The sequence below is a fragment of the Homalodisca vitripennis genome, chromosome 1 (genome assembly GCF_021130785.1).
Source record: "Homalodisca vitripennis isolate AUS2020 chromosome 1, UT_GWSS_2.1, whole genome shotgun sequence".
Lineage (NCBI taxonomy): Eukaryota > Metazoa > Arthropoda > Insecta > Hemiptera > Cicadellidae > Homalodisca > Homalodisca vitripennis.
The window spans coordinates 238,165,593-238,183,714 of NC_060207.1; the positions used below are offsets into that span (position 1 = coordinate 238,165,593).

The following is an 18,122-nucleotide window of genomic DNA, read 5'->3' on the forward strand; positions in this document are numbered from 1 at the left end:
TTCTTTTTCTATCACATTCTAAACATTGCTGAGATAATTGATAGTCGTTCCATCGTGAGCCTCTTGGGCGTATTATGAAGGTATGTACCATATTCCTGCCTCTATCTAGCTGTTACCCACGGCTTCGCACGCAAATCTTAAGAACCGAAGTCCTTATATTACTTAGTAAATTTTTTTTTTTACTATAATAAATTTTAGATTAAATTAGTTATATCTCCGATGCCACGATTGAGCTTGCTTTGTTGTCTCGATCGAGAGAATATGTACACACGGAGTTTTGAGAACCATACTTCTGTCAAAAAAAACAACTAAGGTTGATTTTATAACATTCTTTATATTTGTAGCCAACGTAAGATAGTAATTATGATATCTGCATTACTCTTCTGATCAAGCATGAGCATGGTTTATATTAAATAAATATTGCAGTTAAAGGTGAATTTTTACGTCAAATTTGAATTGTATTATCTGGATAGTAAAGTCTATGTTTAACAGTGATTGCAAAAACAGTTTAAACAAAATTTGTCGTTTCTCTTAAGCTTATCCTATGCTTTAAAGCTATAAGTGTAATATATGTTTACAAAGAACAGCTGATTAAAAATTTGAAAAGACGTTAACATATGTTTGCTGCAATGCATTTCTTATGGGTATTTCTGTAACCAGTGGGGCGGAATCCTGAATCGGGAAAGGGATGGGCATAGCTTATAAACCTTCTCCGTGGAAAAATACATATACGTACAAATTTTCATCATGATCGGTCCAATAGTTCACGATTCCATAAAGGACAAACATACAAACATTCATTTTTATATATATAGATGAGAAAACCACAGTTAATAACACTTGCCAGTGATGTAAAACACCTGTAAATAAAATTAAAAGAATAATTAACTTTCACAGATTGGGTAAGTCAACCAATAGTCACTCGGTCCTTTCACTTAAGGTTTACAATCAATTGGAGCATCTCATTCTTAAATGCCCTGTAAAACATTTTAACACAAATTGTACCATTGTTTGTTAACATCTCCATTCTATTCAGTTGAGGAATTTCTCACTACAAATCATTTATGTTTCTAATTTGTTGTAGGTTTTTGTATGTTATTGTATTCGTATAATTTTATATATTAATTGTTAAATTTTATATATTGATTGTTAAATTTTATACATTAACTATTATATTTTATAATAATTTTTTAAATTTTATACTTGTTAAATTTTATATTTATTGTAGAATTTTATACTTATTGTTGTTTTTTTTATATTTGTTGGGGATTTTTGTAAAATTGCACACATTTTGTTACAATCTTGTTGCTTTTTACAATTCTTAATGCCTTGTTCTGGCTAGTTTTAATGTAGGCTGCTTAAAAAAAGTACTAGAAAAACTGTCTCAAACCACTAAGCTTGTATAATGTTGCTGTAAATAATACTATTGGATTTTTTTGTATGATTTTAATTTTATTTAGTTTGTAGAATAGTACTTAGTTTGATACGTTACATGTACTTCTGACTTTGCCATTTGGCAGCAAATAGACATTGCCGATACTTATAGAAGTCTTACGACAATAAACATGATTTGATTTGATTTAGTGTGGTGTGATATCTACGGAGATCTACGAAGTGTGTTACCTCGGTGTCACCCTTGGGTGGAGGAGGACCAAGAGCATCTCTCCAGGAGGTGGCTATCAATGCCTGGGAGGGGGCAGTCGGGGAGTTGCCTCTTTTGCGCTTTTTGGTGCGTACCACGGGTCGCGTTGGTTTCTTTAATTTGGGGCCTCGGCTGCCGATGTCTTCTATGTCCTCCACACTCGACGTAGTGGATTCTTCACTCTCCACATCCTGTGTCAAACGTGGAATATTAATTAAAGACTCCTTTGAGAAGAGCAATAAACAGTTAAAAGTTCACCTGCGTCGAAAACTGTAAGTTATCACTATATATATTCAGTCACTGTATTTGATACTGTCTCTAAACTGGAGATTATATAAATTTCAATAGATCATCACAACTTTTTGGTATGTGTAATATAATTTTATTTATTTGGCTCTATTTAACTATTTATAATTAATATGCATAGTACAAAACTTATTATAATGATGGAATTAACATATAGGGGAGTAATTCAAAAGGAAATGGTATACAATGCGTTGTAAATTATTCATAATGGTTGCTTAAGCCATTAAAAATGTTTTTAAGGGCATGTGTTTTGTGTAAAACCTTGATCAACTGTGGTGTGTATTGTGGTGATTAACCTTTTAAAAGTTACAATAGCTTAGTTTCAGCTAGTTCTTGTTTGATATCTAGATAAACGTACTTGATACATTAATTCTAATGACATGTATCAGTAACTGCTTTATAAAACATAAAGCATTATTTTAGGTTAAAATCAAATAAGTTTTAATTATTACTATTTATTAGAAACTAAAACTGTCAGAATGAAAAAAATATGATGTACAGACATCAGGAAAAGAGATTTAATGTTTCAGGACAGGTGAGTAAAATATGATTTAATAAAAATTTTTGGAAATTATTATTTTGTAACTCTTGCTGCAATTAAATACTGTTATTATTGTGAATAGCTGCTTAAGATCATTGATTTTAGTAAACTTTTGCACAAATAACATACAGGATTCTATCCTCTGTGTATAATAAATGGGACAAAACGCTGAATTGTATAACTTTGAAATATTTAAAAGAAACTAATCACTATGATACTGAACAGTATTAGTATTGAGTTACCTCAAAACAAACTAGCTAACGTGGCTAAACGTAATTTTTTCCCTAAAAATTAAAAATGTAATTTTATGAAGGCTATATATATATATATATATATATATATATATATATATATATATATATATATATATACACAGTTGTCTATATATATATATATATATATGAATAAATGAATGTTTGTCTGTGTGTCCTTTATAGAATCGTAAACTATTTGATCGATCATTATGAAAATTTGTATGTGTATGTATTTTTCCACGTAGAAGGTTTATATGCTATGCCCATTGATGTAACTCGCCACCAGGCGGTGCTGCAAAAGATATGTTTTCAAAGTGCCTGCACATTATAAACTGCAATTACGAGACAGTTAAGTATATTACGTAGCCATTATTATTTGAAGGCGCTAAGTTATGATGTATATTTGTCTTTATGATAAATTTCTGGTTGAACCTAAAGCTTGAGTGTTAGACCACTTTACAATAAAATGCATGTACGTGTACAATGGCTATAAATAAATATACACAGATTTTCTTGATCTTGGCAACAAGGCAAACTACATCAGCGTTGAAAATATAATTCACTTAAACCAGAAGTGCTCATACACGGGCAAAGCTTATGAAAAGCGTGCAAAGCTGTGGGAAACAGCTAGTATTACGTAAAAAGAAAATTAACATCTGCATACACAGTTTTCATTTTGGATGTATGTTATTATTTTCAGTCCATGCAATAATGTTTATTGAAATTACAGAGAGCTAATATCATTACCATCGATGACTCGGTAGGTTTGGGTTTCGGTGCGGCAGAGAAGAGCTCATTGATGCGCCTTTGTTTCAGGGTGTCATTCTTCTCGAGCATCTTCTTGTGGAGCCAGTCTGGGTGATGCACTCTTGGCACTGGGTTGGACAGCTGGGACAAACAGGAGAGAATAGACTAGCGATCATAGATTTCAGCACATTCACTGATTGGGCAGAGCTTAGGATACCTCCTTAGCTTAGTAAAATGAATTTGTTACGTTATTGGGAATAGATGTAGATAGTAAATTAAGCTTGGACCCTCGTATTAGTTACCAATGCACAACAATTATCTACAGTAAGGGCCACGAAAGAATGCAGTTATCACACCACGTCAATAGGCTCAACAGATCAAATAGGCTCCTCCCTCAACTGCAGTCTCTGGTAGTCCCTACTGTAGAGTTGTTTATCTCTTAAGTAAACTAGAAAACCTTGTTGTCAGTCAAGAAATTTTTATAACAGCATATTATGCATTTTTCCATTCTCATTTACTCCTGTTCTTACTCTTTAGGGAAATAGTGCACGTTCCATAAAAATTTTATTTGGCAGGAAGAAGGCTTTGAGAGTCATGTAGAATGCGTTTAAGCCTGAATCTTGCATATCAATATTTATAGAATTACAAATTATGACGGTCTAGTATATATATTTATTGTCTATTCCAAACTAAAGAAAATTTAGACAGTTTTACGAATAGATAAAACATCCACTTACACTATACAAGAAAGAACTATTTGCTAAATCTACCACCGATTAGATTTAATAAAAGTAAAACCAGTCATATGTTTCAAAGAATAAAACTTTTCAATAAATTGTCAGAAAAAGCAGTGATGCTAGATTTTAAAAATCAAAAGTTACACTGGAGAAGTGGCTGAAAATCCATTCTTTTTATTCAATAAAGGATTATATCGCCTGAGAAATTAGTACTTCGAGTTTTTAACCCTGTTTTAATTTCATTATTATATAATTGAATGTATATATTTTATTGTTTTGTAAACATTTTCCTACTAATGTTTTTTTCGATAATATTTTATCTTCTTCCATTAAAGGAATGGCTACTATAAAAATAATATGCTATATGGTTTGTTAAGTTAGTCTATTTCATAAACTAATTGTGCTTAACAATAAAAATATCTTGTATCTTCCATTGCATCTAGTCCTAAAAGGACTTTGTACTGGTTCTGGAGTGATACGTTATTCAGGATGAGTAAGGTTGGGAGAAAACCCAGCAGGAATCACTTCTGGCTGGTTTATACCTTCCACTGGGCACTGCAAAAACTGATGTGTCACTTAAATCTGGGCATGTCCAGGAGCGGCATATCACTAACTGCAAATGTCAAGATTCTGGGGCAAGGGCAATTCGATTGGTCTAGTCTCTAGATTAGGTCTAGGGGTTCATACCCCAACTATCAGAGGTTCTTGCCAGCCTAGACATAAGGGTGTGCCAACCCCTGCCCGCTTTGACTGGAGAGGTTGGTTCAGAGCTGGCCTCCCCTTCTTCCGGGGGGACATGACTTTGAGATTAGTGCCCTAATTCCTAATTCTTCCTCATGGATCTCGGTAGGAGGCGGCTCCTACCCCCAACCTTACCCATCCTGAATATCCTATCACTCCGGAAGCAGCACTAAGGTCCTTATAGGACTAAGTGAAATTTATAAGCTTCTTGTCTAAAGAGAAAAAAAGTGAAAAATAATAATGATACAAAAGTGATTTAGTAGGTTTGTTTTAGTGAACGTTGTAGACCAAGGTATGTCTGTGAAAGTTACTTTCACATAATGTGAACAACTTTGGATAAGTGTTGAGTTATTTCTGACTTTTACACATTTCTGCACCATTTATAATCAATTTAATTACAACTAAAACATGTCATTATCCGCTCATTAGCAGGAAAAACTCCCTCAGCAGGCTAGAAGTGATTCTTAGAAATCCCCATTTTGAAAGATTAAAGACTGTCTACAGTAGAAATTAAACCACATTAATTACAGTCTGTGAGATTTTTAACTACACATATTCATTTGCACTATCCTTTACAAAGTACACTCTTTTGAACCTAAAGGCTAAGACCAAATACTCAACACTCAACTTACCCCTTGCATGGCAGCAGGGATGGTAATGATCTTCTGTATGGCTCCTCCGAGACGCTCGATGTAGTAGTTCCAGTCTAACACTTGTCTAATATCTACATCATTGATGGAGTTGTCCTTGAGCCACTTGCGCAGGTAGTGCTTCTTTACACTCGGTTCCGCTTGGAATATCGCCAATGGTATCGCTCTGCAATATATGAATCAAGTAATTAAGAATATTTATAAAAAAACACATTACAAATTATTTTTTGTGATCACTGTGTCCAGATCAAGGTATATTGTCAGTACACGATTAAAAAAAAGTAATAATTCACGAGAAGCTGATTTATATCAATTGCACAGTTGGTACTTGTCCCATGTTTTTAAACCTTTTAACTCCAGTTATTATATAAAATGATGGGCCAAAAATCCCAAGCCATTTTAAACATAATGTATGAGTTTTGTAAAATCACTCATAATTAGACTATTTTTTTTTAAGTTATCAAACTTAAAATGAAATGAAAATATAATGCAAATGATGTTTTGTTACTATTTATAAATACATAGAATAAATAAAAATGTTAAAATTTAAGTTTGTTTATGGAAACCAAATAACTAAACATATTTTACACACAAATATATATATATATATATATATAAATATATATATATATATATATATATATATATATATATTCATTTTATGTAAAATATAATTCTTAATCAAATGAAAAAACTATAGACCTAATTTATTTACAAGTTGATTAACATCAATTTTTGTAGGGACGTGTCAATTTTCCTACTCGCTATTTCTGTGGAAATAAATGTAACACGAGCTTTGAAATTCATAGTACTTAACATAAAGCTAAAGTTATTTCTGATAAAATAATTTAAACTTTTTATAGCCAACATTGAAGAAATTTAAAAACCGTTTCAATACAATATTTACATCATTAGAAAATGTTTTCAGAAATGTCAAGAAGCTATCACTCAAAATATTGTCATTGCCCACATCTACGCCATTTGCAACTAAGTTACTAATTTGTGTATTTTTTACTCATTTTCAAATCAAATAAACAACAAACTAGATTTAAACTGTCAAATCATTCAGATAACACAATTGCAGTCCAATTCAAAAAATTGTTTATTCGACAAATATACAACTGTATACATGAATGGTGTCAATTTTTTACTTAAAACTACAAAGAAAAAAGAAAGTACAGTGAGTTTGTTTTTGACCAGTATTCATTAAAATGGTACAAGGCAGCCTCAACAAGAAATACTTTTCAAGATTTTTTGAACTTTGTCAAATTTATTTAATTTTTTATCGATATAGGGAGGTGATTAAAAACTGTATTCCTATAAAGAAGGTTTCTTAAAAAAAATTCTTTATTATGTTTAATTATTTATACATTGTTTTTATTCCTTGTGTTATAGCTATGTTTGTCAACATTTTTAGGTAATGTGCCAGTAATATTTTTCTCATACAAAACCGTTTTATATACGTAAAGACTGTAAACCGTCACTATTCCTATTTCAGTGAAGTGATTTTTACAGTTGCATCATTATTAAGATTCAGCATAATTCTTATGGCTTATGGCTTTTTATGAAGGGATAAAATTCTGTTCATATTACAGAGAGATGTTGACCAATACACTTCCATTCCATATGAGATGTGTGAGTGGATCGAAGCAAAATGAATAGATTAAGCATTATTAAATTATAAGATAGAGATAACCTTTTAATTTCAAAAATACCAGAACTTAATTTAGAACATAGTTTATCAATGTGAAAGGACCAATTGAGCTTGTTACCTACTACCAATAGTCCAGTCTTGGACCTTACCTCTCAGTGACGGGTGCGCCGTCTGGTTTGCGGGAGATGATGAACTTGCACGCGAGTCCGGCGTCCTTCACCATTTGGTCGCCCAGGAACTCTGCCAGCCGACGCGCCGTGCTGATCGACGTCGACTTCTGACTGCCATAGTCCTCCAACTTCCGCGACATTGAGCGATTCTCCGAGATCAACTCAAACAGCTCCGAGTCCGGCATGTTACAAGCCTGTAATTATATTGATTATTACTGACATTGAATGGCTTAAAGAAAAGGCATTTTACTCTGTGAATGAATATTCGGCCTGTGATATTAGTTCCTTAAGTTTGAATGTTATGTAGTCAAGTTTTAAGTTTTAACCACCTGATTTACATATTTTAAATATTTATATTGTTACATTTTTCATTGGTTTTCAATTGTATATGTTCTTTATTTTTCTTGTTCAATTTGTGTTTTTGATATTTTTACCATACAATGCTTTCATTATTTCTTAAATAATTTCCTACGACCACTCTCTATTTATACCAGTTAGTAGTTTTATAAGTTCTTATGTCTTTTGCAACGTTCCTGTAAATTTAAAAATATGTCTCTAGTTCTAAAATTATTACTTTTTAATTATTACTGCCCAATAGTTTGACGAAGTCTATTGCAACTTGTTATGTTGCTTAATGACTAATAAAGACATCTTGAATTATTTGAAATACAATGATGCAAACCATTCGAATTCTAAAGTTCTACAACAAAACTGAAACAACATTCTAGGAACTGGTCTTCTCTCTTCCTCAGTTGGCTAATCTTTAAACAATATATTATATATGCTTAACGTAAACAAATAAATAAATATTCAACCGAATTGGATAAGGTTTCTTTACTTTTCATAGTTTGATTGGGTTTCTTAACAAATCTCTTTATAATAATGACCTTATATAAAATTTACATTATGTTTGATTACAATAATATTAAATTGTATTATTTAAAATAGATTGTTGCATTTATATTCTCTAAAATAATCAATAAACTGGTCTGACTTGTACTTAGACTCTTATTAACCTCTTCTAGTAATTTATCTGTTTTGTTCTATAATCTATCAATTACTTGTTGCTCCATTAAGTTGGGATGTAAATCTTTTTAATTTTTTTGGTTAGATTGTTAGTATTACAAAAATCAGGCCTAATTCCAACAAAGGTACATAATATATCAGTTTGCCACCTATTGTTATGTATGAAACCTCAGCTCAAAATGTTTATTATGATGGCTTCATCGCAATCTGTGTTACGCAGACAATCAGACCAATTTTGGTATTTTTTAGTATTATATTTGTATGCTCCATTACAAAAATATTGTATATTTCAAACCATTTCTACAACAGATTTTTCGCACTCATTTCAACCTTGGACACCATGGTACGGTTCCTACCCGCAATACTATTCTCAGGTGGGTTCAAAATCTGAGAACGACAGGAGTTATTTTAAAGAAAAAATCTCCTGGCCCAAGGAAGACCGTAAGGACGCCGGAAAACGTCGAGAGGGTGAGACTAGCCCTCATTCGGAGCCCAAGTCGTTCAGCAAGAAGACATGCAAGTGAACAAAGGTTAAAGCGTGAATCAGTGTGGAAAATTTTGCAAAGTGATTTAAAATTTCATCCCTATAAAATGTGTGTTGTTCAGAAGCTATAGGAAAGAGATTACGCTCAGCGAGAGGACTTCGCCATTCATATGCAAGTGTTGCTCGAAGATAATGACAGCACAATAATCATTATGAGTGATGAGGCACATTTTAATTTAAATGGAGAAGTTAACAAGCAAAATCCTGTCTAGAGGTCTAGACAGAAATGAACACGTTTATTTTCAACAAGATGGTGCCACACCGCATACTGCTCGCTTGTCAATGGCTGTGGTCCGTCGGATGTTTCCAGGAAGGCTCATTTCCCGTTTCGGCGACATCCAGTGGCCCCCAAGGTCACCAGACTTGACGACGTGACTTTTTTTGTGGGGGTACCTCAAATCACAAGTCTGCAACAACAAACCTCGCACCTTGGCAGAGCTAAAGGATGCAATCAAGACCAAAGTGGCAGCAATTGATCAAGAGCTTCTCGAACGTGTACATGCGGATTTTCTTAAAAGGTTAGAAACCTGCATTCAAGAAAATGGACACCATCTATTTGACGTTATATTCCATAAGTAACATTGTTCTTAAATGGCATGTAATTACAAACATTTCTATGTAATAAAATAAGTTTTATGTTAAAAAATAAGTGGTTTATGTTTATTTAAAAAACGTCCGGTTCCCGGTGGTCACCCTGTAGTTTATTTATTATTACACAATGCCACAATTATTTTAAAAACACAGTTAGTTATGTTAATCATGTCTCTAGGAACATGTTTATGTTTACTCCTACTTATTTTTTCATAGTCACATAAATGAATCCACACAGTTTGGCACTTCCACCAGCAGTGCTACCAACTGCAGAGATAAACTTCTTCAGCGAACCACTGCTTGAATTCAGGTACCAATTCCAGAAATGACTTATATTGTTTTACTGGACGTGTAAATAAGTAAAGAATCCCAATTAATTTTTATTAGATCCCCTATTTAATATACTTAGATTACAATCTTTTCTTAGTTCCTAGGAATCTTACCTTGCTGTAGAGTACATCCAGCCAATAGTCTGCGACCTTGGCCACAGACTCGTAGCACTTCTCCAGAGAGTCACCCTTGAGGAAAGCCTCGAACACGGATGACTGAAAGATCTTGATCAGCTGTAACTCTCCTCGACGCTTCACTTCGAATCTTTAACAATAAATAGATATTTAGTGGATGTTTCATGCAACATATAGATTTGTATAATGTTTTTGTTCAAATTTAAAATTTAATATACATTTACTCTTTTTACAAGTAGGATTGTTGTAACACTCGGTTGGGTACTGGGTCATGAAGGTATTCATGGGAATGAAAAAGCGAACGTCCTCACCAAAAAGGGAGCAGAATCCACATTGGTGGGGCCTGAGCCAGGTTGTGGGATAGCCTTCTCCAACATTAAAGCTCTGGTCAAAGATTGGGAAAAGAGGACAAGACACAAGAATTGGAGTAGAGCCTCGGGTTTAAGAATATCCAAAATGTTTATCTCTCCTTACGCAAAAGGGTGGATAGCTCTCCTAGACCAGAATAAGGAGGATATAAGACTGATATTAGGAATGTTGACAGGACATGGCCCTCTGAGGAAGCACCTTCTGAAGGTAGGCCTTAGTCAGAGCAGCGAATGTAGACTCTGTGGTGAAGAGGAGGAGTCAGCGGAGCACATTTGGTTGGATTGTCCTGCCATCGTAGAGACTAGGAAAAGATACTTGGGAGCATATCTCCTCAGCCCCAAGGACATTAGAGAACAGGAGCCCTTAAATCTGATTGGTTTTTGCAAAAGCCTCGGTCTTTGAGGGCACAAATTAAAGTAAGGGAGGCACAAAGGTCCTTTTAAGACTAAGTGCAGGGACAAACTGTCCTCTTCCCTCAGCAAGAAAAAAAAGTAGGATTGTTGATACAGTTCTTGAGTATTAAAGATAGTTTGTTGGTAGGTAAATAGGAATCTGTTAACCAATCTTAACTAACCTAACACATAATTACAAACTAGGTTAAAATAAACAAATCATACCAGAGCGTTGTGACACAGTCGTAAGTGGTTGGTCGGCGAATGCAGACTTATTGTGACCTGTATTCTGTAGTTCAGTTTTAATAATTTGTGTTGAGTTTTGTGTTTTATTAAGTGCATGTTTTAGAGTTAGTGAAGTTGACACACAACACGGTGGTTGTGATTCCAGACTTACGTGTGTCACAACGCTCTGGTATGATTTGTTTATTTAACCTAGTTTGTAATTATGTATTAGGTTAGTTGTTTACCTGAAGAGATCAGATTGCAGATGTGTTACTGATTTTTTGTATCAGTGAACGATGGCAAATATCTGGAAAAATCCTGTTTCCTTCACAATACTTCCATCGTCAAAAACAAACTTCAAACAAACAATTACAAGACTTGGTTAAAATTTTGTATTACCAAAGTCTCAATAAGGTGTTTAGACACACACTGTTAAGGTATTGAAAGGATGGAATTTGAGATTGGGAAATCTACATTATTCTTAGATACATTCGTAACGAATGCCTCAAAATACAAATATACAAAACTGACCCTTTCAACTCGGCGAGAGACCCGTCGAAGTTGAAAACGGCATATCTCTTCTTCAACCTCTTCCCTTCCTCCTTAGACGCTGGCAGAACCATCGCCAGATAAGGTCCATCCACCTCAAAGAAGATAGAGTTCTCACTCCGCTGGACATACTGCAGCGTTCCAGGCTCAACCAGGTCATGGTACTGGTCATTGGTGTAATAGTCCTGAGAATTTAATACAGCACTTGTTATAGTATTTCATGTAATTCTACGTTTCCAAACTTTAGACAACGATACAAATATTTGATTAATTAAGGAGTTCCTTATTTAAAAGATTATCACATTTGGTTGGCCATTTTATCTGGCAAATTTCAGTTCAAATTGAACAAAAAAAACTCTCAATATATCATAATTCAGGACTTTGTACAATTAACATCAATTTGAGCTGACATCTTTAGTTAACGTCACATCAGCCTCCATTTTGATATGCATCAACTCCGTTGTCTTTGATTAACTTGAATTGCATCTTTAATTTTTTTATATCTGGTTGTGTTTTAGCATTAAGTTGCTGTCCACATCTTAACCCTTCATATGCCACTAATAAATCCATTTACTTTTCTATAATGCCAAGACAAGTGAAACATTTTGTTTCTTTAAGTTCAAAGCAAATTTTATTATAACTAAATTATAAAAGGCAAAAGCAAAAAAAGGATAAAACAACGAATTTTACTTAAAATTAGCGTATTTATTGATACAAATTAAAAAAGAACTATTTACAAAACTGTTTATTTCAGATAAATTTTAATTTCATTGTAAAATGTAATTAAATTGAAAAGTTTGATTGCATTTTACTATAAAACAAGATAAGTATTTCAAACTAATCACAACACTACCACACAATGAACAATAATAACGAGATACGTAGTAGATGTGCACTCATGACAACTGAGAAAGCAGTAATACACGCCACAGATATGTTTGGTTATGGCTCTGTAGGAGACGCAGAACTGACGAGCAGGTGGTCAGAGTTAGACAAAGGGCGATCCTGTCTTTCTGTCGCAGAGTGAAGGTCATTTATAAATACTTCCTTGATAAGCACGTGCACCGGCTACTTTGTAAGCTTTTTGTGAACTAAAAAACTCTCCAAGAGACATAATCTATAATATCGGATATAACCGTATTTGGCATTTTGGTCAAAGTCTACCATTCCGTCTACGGCGTGGGAAGGATTAATTTCATGTCATGTCAAGTTGTGTGTATAGACCATGCAGTTTTACAATATAACACAAAAATTCAAATAATTAAATGCATAAAATGAAGATAAAAACACAATAATTTTAAACAGAATCTAAAAAATCTGTTTAATTAACTTCAAATCATTACAATTTTGAAAGCTGATTAATATGATAGGGGATTAAAATGATTCAGAGAACAAAATCTAATTCTTGTAACTGTTAATTCACAGATTTATTACACACACAATAAATCATCAATCCACAAATCCACAATTTGAGGACACAATATCCTCAGCAGTCAGTGGGTCAAACAAGGTCATGAACCCGGGGGTAGTTAATTGTCAACAAAGAGAGACGTGTAACATACAAATTTCATGTGACTGGATATTGTTAAATCCTGAATATTAATTGAGCAGAAGATATGTAAAGTCTAGTGGCACTGGATCAAAATGATTGATTTGGATCTAACGGATTGGATTTCGTGTTATTTGAAATCAACTAATATGGAAAACCCCGAGTCACAATAATAAAAATTTAGCATAAATACAGATTTTACTTTGGATATTACAATTATTGTCGTTGCGGTTTCCAAGTCAATCAGCTCTCCAATTGCAAATCAATTATTGACAAAAATAAGTTCTCAAGAGATGTAAGCCTCACCTTCACCATGGAGTTGAGGATAGCGTTGGGGTAGGAGATGGTGACCTTGGCCTTCCCCGGATGTGTGGACTCCACCACATAGTTCTCCGGGAAGGACGCCGGCAGGACGCACCAGATACCGTCAGTGTCGAGCTCCAGTGGTCGGCCCACTTGCTCTATGATCTCCCTGGCCCTGGTGATTATGGAGGCGCCTGTGTAGCAGACGATACCGGCCATCTCCATGCTGTGCCATCGGGCTCTGGAGGAAACAGACATTACGATCTATCTTTAGACTGAACAAACTCTAAATTGTAAACTGTACCTTTCAGGAATGGACCTTCCAAATCCTGACTAATATCACATATGGGAACAATGCATTTTCAAGAGCAGAAATGTTACAAACCACAAATCTTGTGATAATCAAGAATCAAGAAATCTTTATTGTCTTTAAGCACTTATGGCAATGCAATGGACAACGTCACTTTTTCTTCTAACTAAATGGCCTACTCCTATCACACCTTTAAAATCCCATAAGACAAGTGTAATGATTACAAAAATACAAAATAAGTAAACGTAAATTTTTATATATACATGGTAAATGTGAATAACGCCACAATTTGCTCGTTAAAAAGAAAATAAAAGTAAATATGGTGTTAGCAGCATCTCGTTAAATATAACCATTGATTTTTAAACATTGTAGAAGATTATGGTTGGAGTGAGTGATGCTCCCTTGTGTCAAAAGGCTGTTTTGTAAGCCTAAACGTGGGGATTTATGGACTAGAAAATTACTAACCTTCACTTGTTCAAAGATTGTAATGGCTGAAGCCAATATTATCCCAAGACCCAACCCTCCATGGCTTCTGTATAGCCTCATGGCTCTCACTAATGGGACACATCCCATGGATGGATACACACCATCATCAAACTTTATGTTGCCTATGTAGAAATGAAAGTTCATGCAAAAATTTCAACTATAGAACACAGTTCGTTCTCAAGATATTCTGCAGAAAACAGATCAACAGAAGAAGAATTTCACCAGACCACTAAGTAATAGAAAAATTCAAAGTTCTAAGTCTATATAGCTCAATCACTTTTCAAAATATACTGTGAAAAATTAAGCTTTACTAATGCTCAGCCAAATTCCATTGAAGAAAATTCATCACCATCGAATTTGATGTTGCCTATATAGACTTAAGCTTCATACAAAATTTCTAGTGTACTAGTCAATTTTTTCTCAAAATATCATGCAAAAGTTAAATTTTTCCACCCCCAAGTGATAGCTTTGCTGTCGCTCAGCCAATAAAAAGCATTGAACAGCAACTTCATAAACACTGATTAAAATCTAAAACAAACAATCTGACAACAAAATCTTACCCTTTTCTCATGACATATCCGTAAAACGAGTTGAGAATACACTTATGTGCCAGTTGTAGAGAGTCATAGAGGACTTCTCTGTTCTTGGCTGATTTGATTTCCCCTGCATCTCCCTTCTTTATAGCTTCAGCCACTTGCTTCTTGGCTACCTGTGGACAGTAAACACTCTTTTACACAGCATCCTCATCTCCTCAATCTGGTATGATGAAATTCTAGAAGGCCTGAGAACACGAGGATTAGCTAGAAGTAGAGAGAGAAACTGACTTGAAAATTACATGAAACTTGAAATTTAAAATGGCATTTCTTTCCAAATAATTTGACTGATACAAGATTGTTCAAGCCATTGCTGAAGGCTTTTTTCATTATCTGCGAGTTATGCTTAAAAAAAAAAACCAAAACAAAAAACCCTAGTATAATAGTTGTGAAGAAAACAGAATATTTCCGGATATATGCCATCGTTCAGTAATACAACAAATCTTTGAATGATGGCAAATGACTGGAAAAATCCTTTTTCCTTCACAATCCTTCCATCCTCAAAAACAAACTTCAAACAAAGAATATAATACCTTATTCAAGCCCTTATATTCGTATCGCCTGTCTCTGAACGCCCTGACGGTGTCAACGTAGAAGGAGTTCTCTTTCTGGCAGATTGTGGTGGTTCGCTCTTCTACTCGAGTAACGTGAGTTTTCTTGTACGCCTTGCGGCAGTACTCGCTGAGCCGCTTCTTCTCCACTGCTGCTTGCTCCTCCCTGCCCAGCTGGTGGAACGCCCGTGCTGGTCCTCCCGGGAACAGAGAAGGGAACTTCTCTGTCTCCAACTGCTGCTTGATTCGCTCAAACTCGTTCCTTGTTGCTGGCACTGAAAAATAACATTGATCAAAAACAATTGTAGAATCCGATTTCATGAAAAACATGTTATGATTTTAAAACTGCTACCATTTTGGTATTTAAAGACAACCTTCTGAATTGAAATGTTATGTTAATGGTTATATACAACTACAGAACATGTTAACCAGTACCAAATGAAAATAAATTGTACAGAATACTTATAGGTTATAAAAAGTTATAATTTAGTTCATTATTAATATTCAAACATAATAACTTAACCAAATTACAACACAGAAGTTCACAAACAAATTTTCAACTAAAGCAACTTACATTATCTGTTTTACAATTAAATGACAGCATTCTTGCAGCACTTTAGGAACATGAAATCATCAGAGAGGATGCTATGTCAGATTCACCAAACGTTAGATCAGTTTGTATAATTTTAAACAAAACTAAAAATTTAATATTGATACTCAAAGAGGAGAATGTTTCATAAAGAGGAGAATGTTATGTTAGTTTGAACTTTAAACATAAATTACTAAACGGCTGTCAAGAATTTACAGTGAGAAACCATAGACTCAAAACGTCAAAAATTCAAATGTGTGAAACAAATAAGTCATCATCTTATTTAAAGGAAAGTAATCAAATTGTTGAAAAATGATGTGCTGGGATATTAATAATTTTCAATCATATTTTGAGTGAAAAAATGTTTAAATAAAATATTTCGTAGGTAACAATGAAATTGTTTTATTAAAACTCTTGTTTTACCTTATTTAACTATTTAAAAAATATTAAGACTAATTATGACAGTCAGTCATTGAGGTATAAATGTTCCATTGTACTATTTAAGGGACTTATTTTCCAAATTTTGTTTCAGTAAGAACCTTTTAATTTTGTTGACACTGAGCCATTATTCTGTTTCATTTCTATGACAGTTTAATACATTCTGGCTAGTATATTTTACTCTAAAATCAGTTAATAAACTCAAATATTGAAACTGTGAGGTATGAAATATAAATTATTACGTAGAATTGAACAAATAAACCACAAAAAATTAAAGGTATTTATTTATTTTTTTTAATAACGAATTTTATCAATAAAAATAAAATGCACTTTAAATGACATGAAAGTACTCACTGAACTCTCCTCTCCACATCCAAGCCATATGGCGTTGGCACGCGGCACCGGGACGGTTGAAATCACAGGCAGCACATGTGGTCTCGTCCACCATCGCCGACGGCTGCAGGCGGTTTGTCAGGATAATGTTGGGGTACATGGCACCTGGAGAAATATGTACAAGTCATTACAGAGCATCGGAAGATTCCAAGATGTGGATGTTGCATTGAAAACCTACCATCCAAACGGTTAAAAAATACGCAAAGATTTATCTGAACAATCATCTTTGTACATACTAGTTGAAAAAAAAAGGGCAACTTAATATTTGGGACAGTCAAGATTTCAGCGGAGTTAGTTAGCTAAGCTTTTTGTTACTAACTAATACATTAAAAACGTATAATTAAAATTGTCTGAAATTAAATTTGCTAAAACTAATTTTTTTCAAATTCAAAATTTATTAATTTTCAAAAAAGCATTGATTACACTGCAGTATATGTATAACTATATCTAACCCTGTAGCATTGCTAATCGAGGGAGAAAATCTGATTAAGAAAAACGGTTTTTGATTATATTAAACGTACTTTACACGCATATTGTTTTACATAAAAACATCTACATTAATGTTATTTACATTAATTCAGCAATAAATAATTCTCATAATAATGAACAGGTTAAAATAATTTATAGATATTAAACATATCCCTTACAATAAAATTCTTTGTTTGAAAATGAAGTTGTAGATTGATATAAAAAAGCTATAAAATTATTAGAAATATGATTGAACATTTTATATTTAATAGAGTGGAAATTCATTCTCAAAACCATTTTGAGTGACCTTTGCCTGCCTGTACTTTGAAAGAGAAAGTTGCCTATGGGGTTATCAGTGCTGGGTTGTTTAACTGTTATTGTAATTAAGAGAAAGGGTTGAGGCTTGAAAAAAACACATCCACTTTTCAACGTTTAACAGAAAGAAAATGTAAAATTGGTTTATCCCTTTATTTCTTGTGCCAGTTTAGTCTTTCAGGTTTATTGGTGTGACCACATTTATTACCCTTCAAACAATCGTATAGGTTGCAGAATGGTTCATTGTATCGGTTATCATAATTTCCCTTCATATTACACTTTATACGTAATCCAACCACATAAAATAATTACACTGATGTACTAACCGACATCCAAATGATAAATGATCGGATTCTCCATACGACAAGGGGTCTCCCGCAGGTCAGCCAACTTGGACTTGATGTCGGCAGTAATCTCAGCAAAGTTGGTAACACTGGACAACGGGATCTTCTCCTCCTCTTCTATGGCATGACTCAATGCTCTTTCCACAGTCGCTATCAACTTGTCAAATGCCTCAGGCACCTG

General features: G+C 33.8%; 2 protein-coding genes across 6 annotated transcripts in view; both read right to left on the bottom strand.

The window, feature by feature from the left end:
• Positions 1-18,122, bottom strand: part of LOC124353198 (ETS-like protein pointed) — a 357,362-nt gene that overhangs the window by 274,048 nt on the left and 65,192 nt on the right. The gene's annotated exons all lie outside the window — the stretch shown is intronic.
• LOC124353195 (DNA polymerase epsilon catalytic subunit 1-like) overlaps positions 1-18,122 on the bottom strand; it is a 68,844-nt gene that overhangs the window by 34,985 nt on the left and 15,737 nt on the right. The window contains 11 exon segments of the mRNA XM_046803075.1: positions 1,624-1,833; positions 3,491-3,631; positions 5,601-5,784; positions 7,422-7,636; positions 10,047-10,197; positions 11,585-11,787; positions 13,458-13,695; positions 14,811-14,959; positions 15,377-15,669; positions 16,776-16,919; positions 17,924-18,119. Coding sequence (XP_046659031.1) covers positions 1,624-1,833; positions 3,491-3,631; positions 5,601-5,784; positions 7,422-7,636; positions 10,047-10,197; positions 11,585-11,787; positions 13,458-13,695; positions 14,811-14,959; positions 15,377-15,669; positions 16,776-16,919; positions 17,924-18,119 — 2,124 coding nt within the window.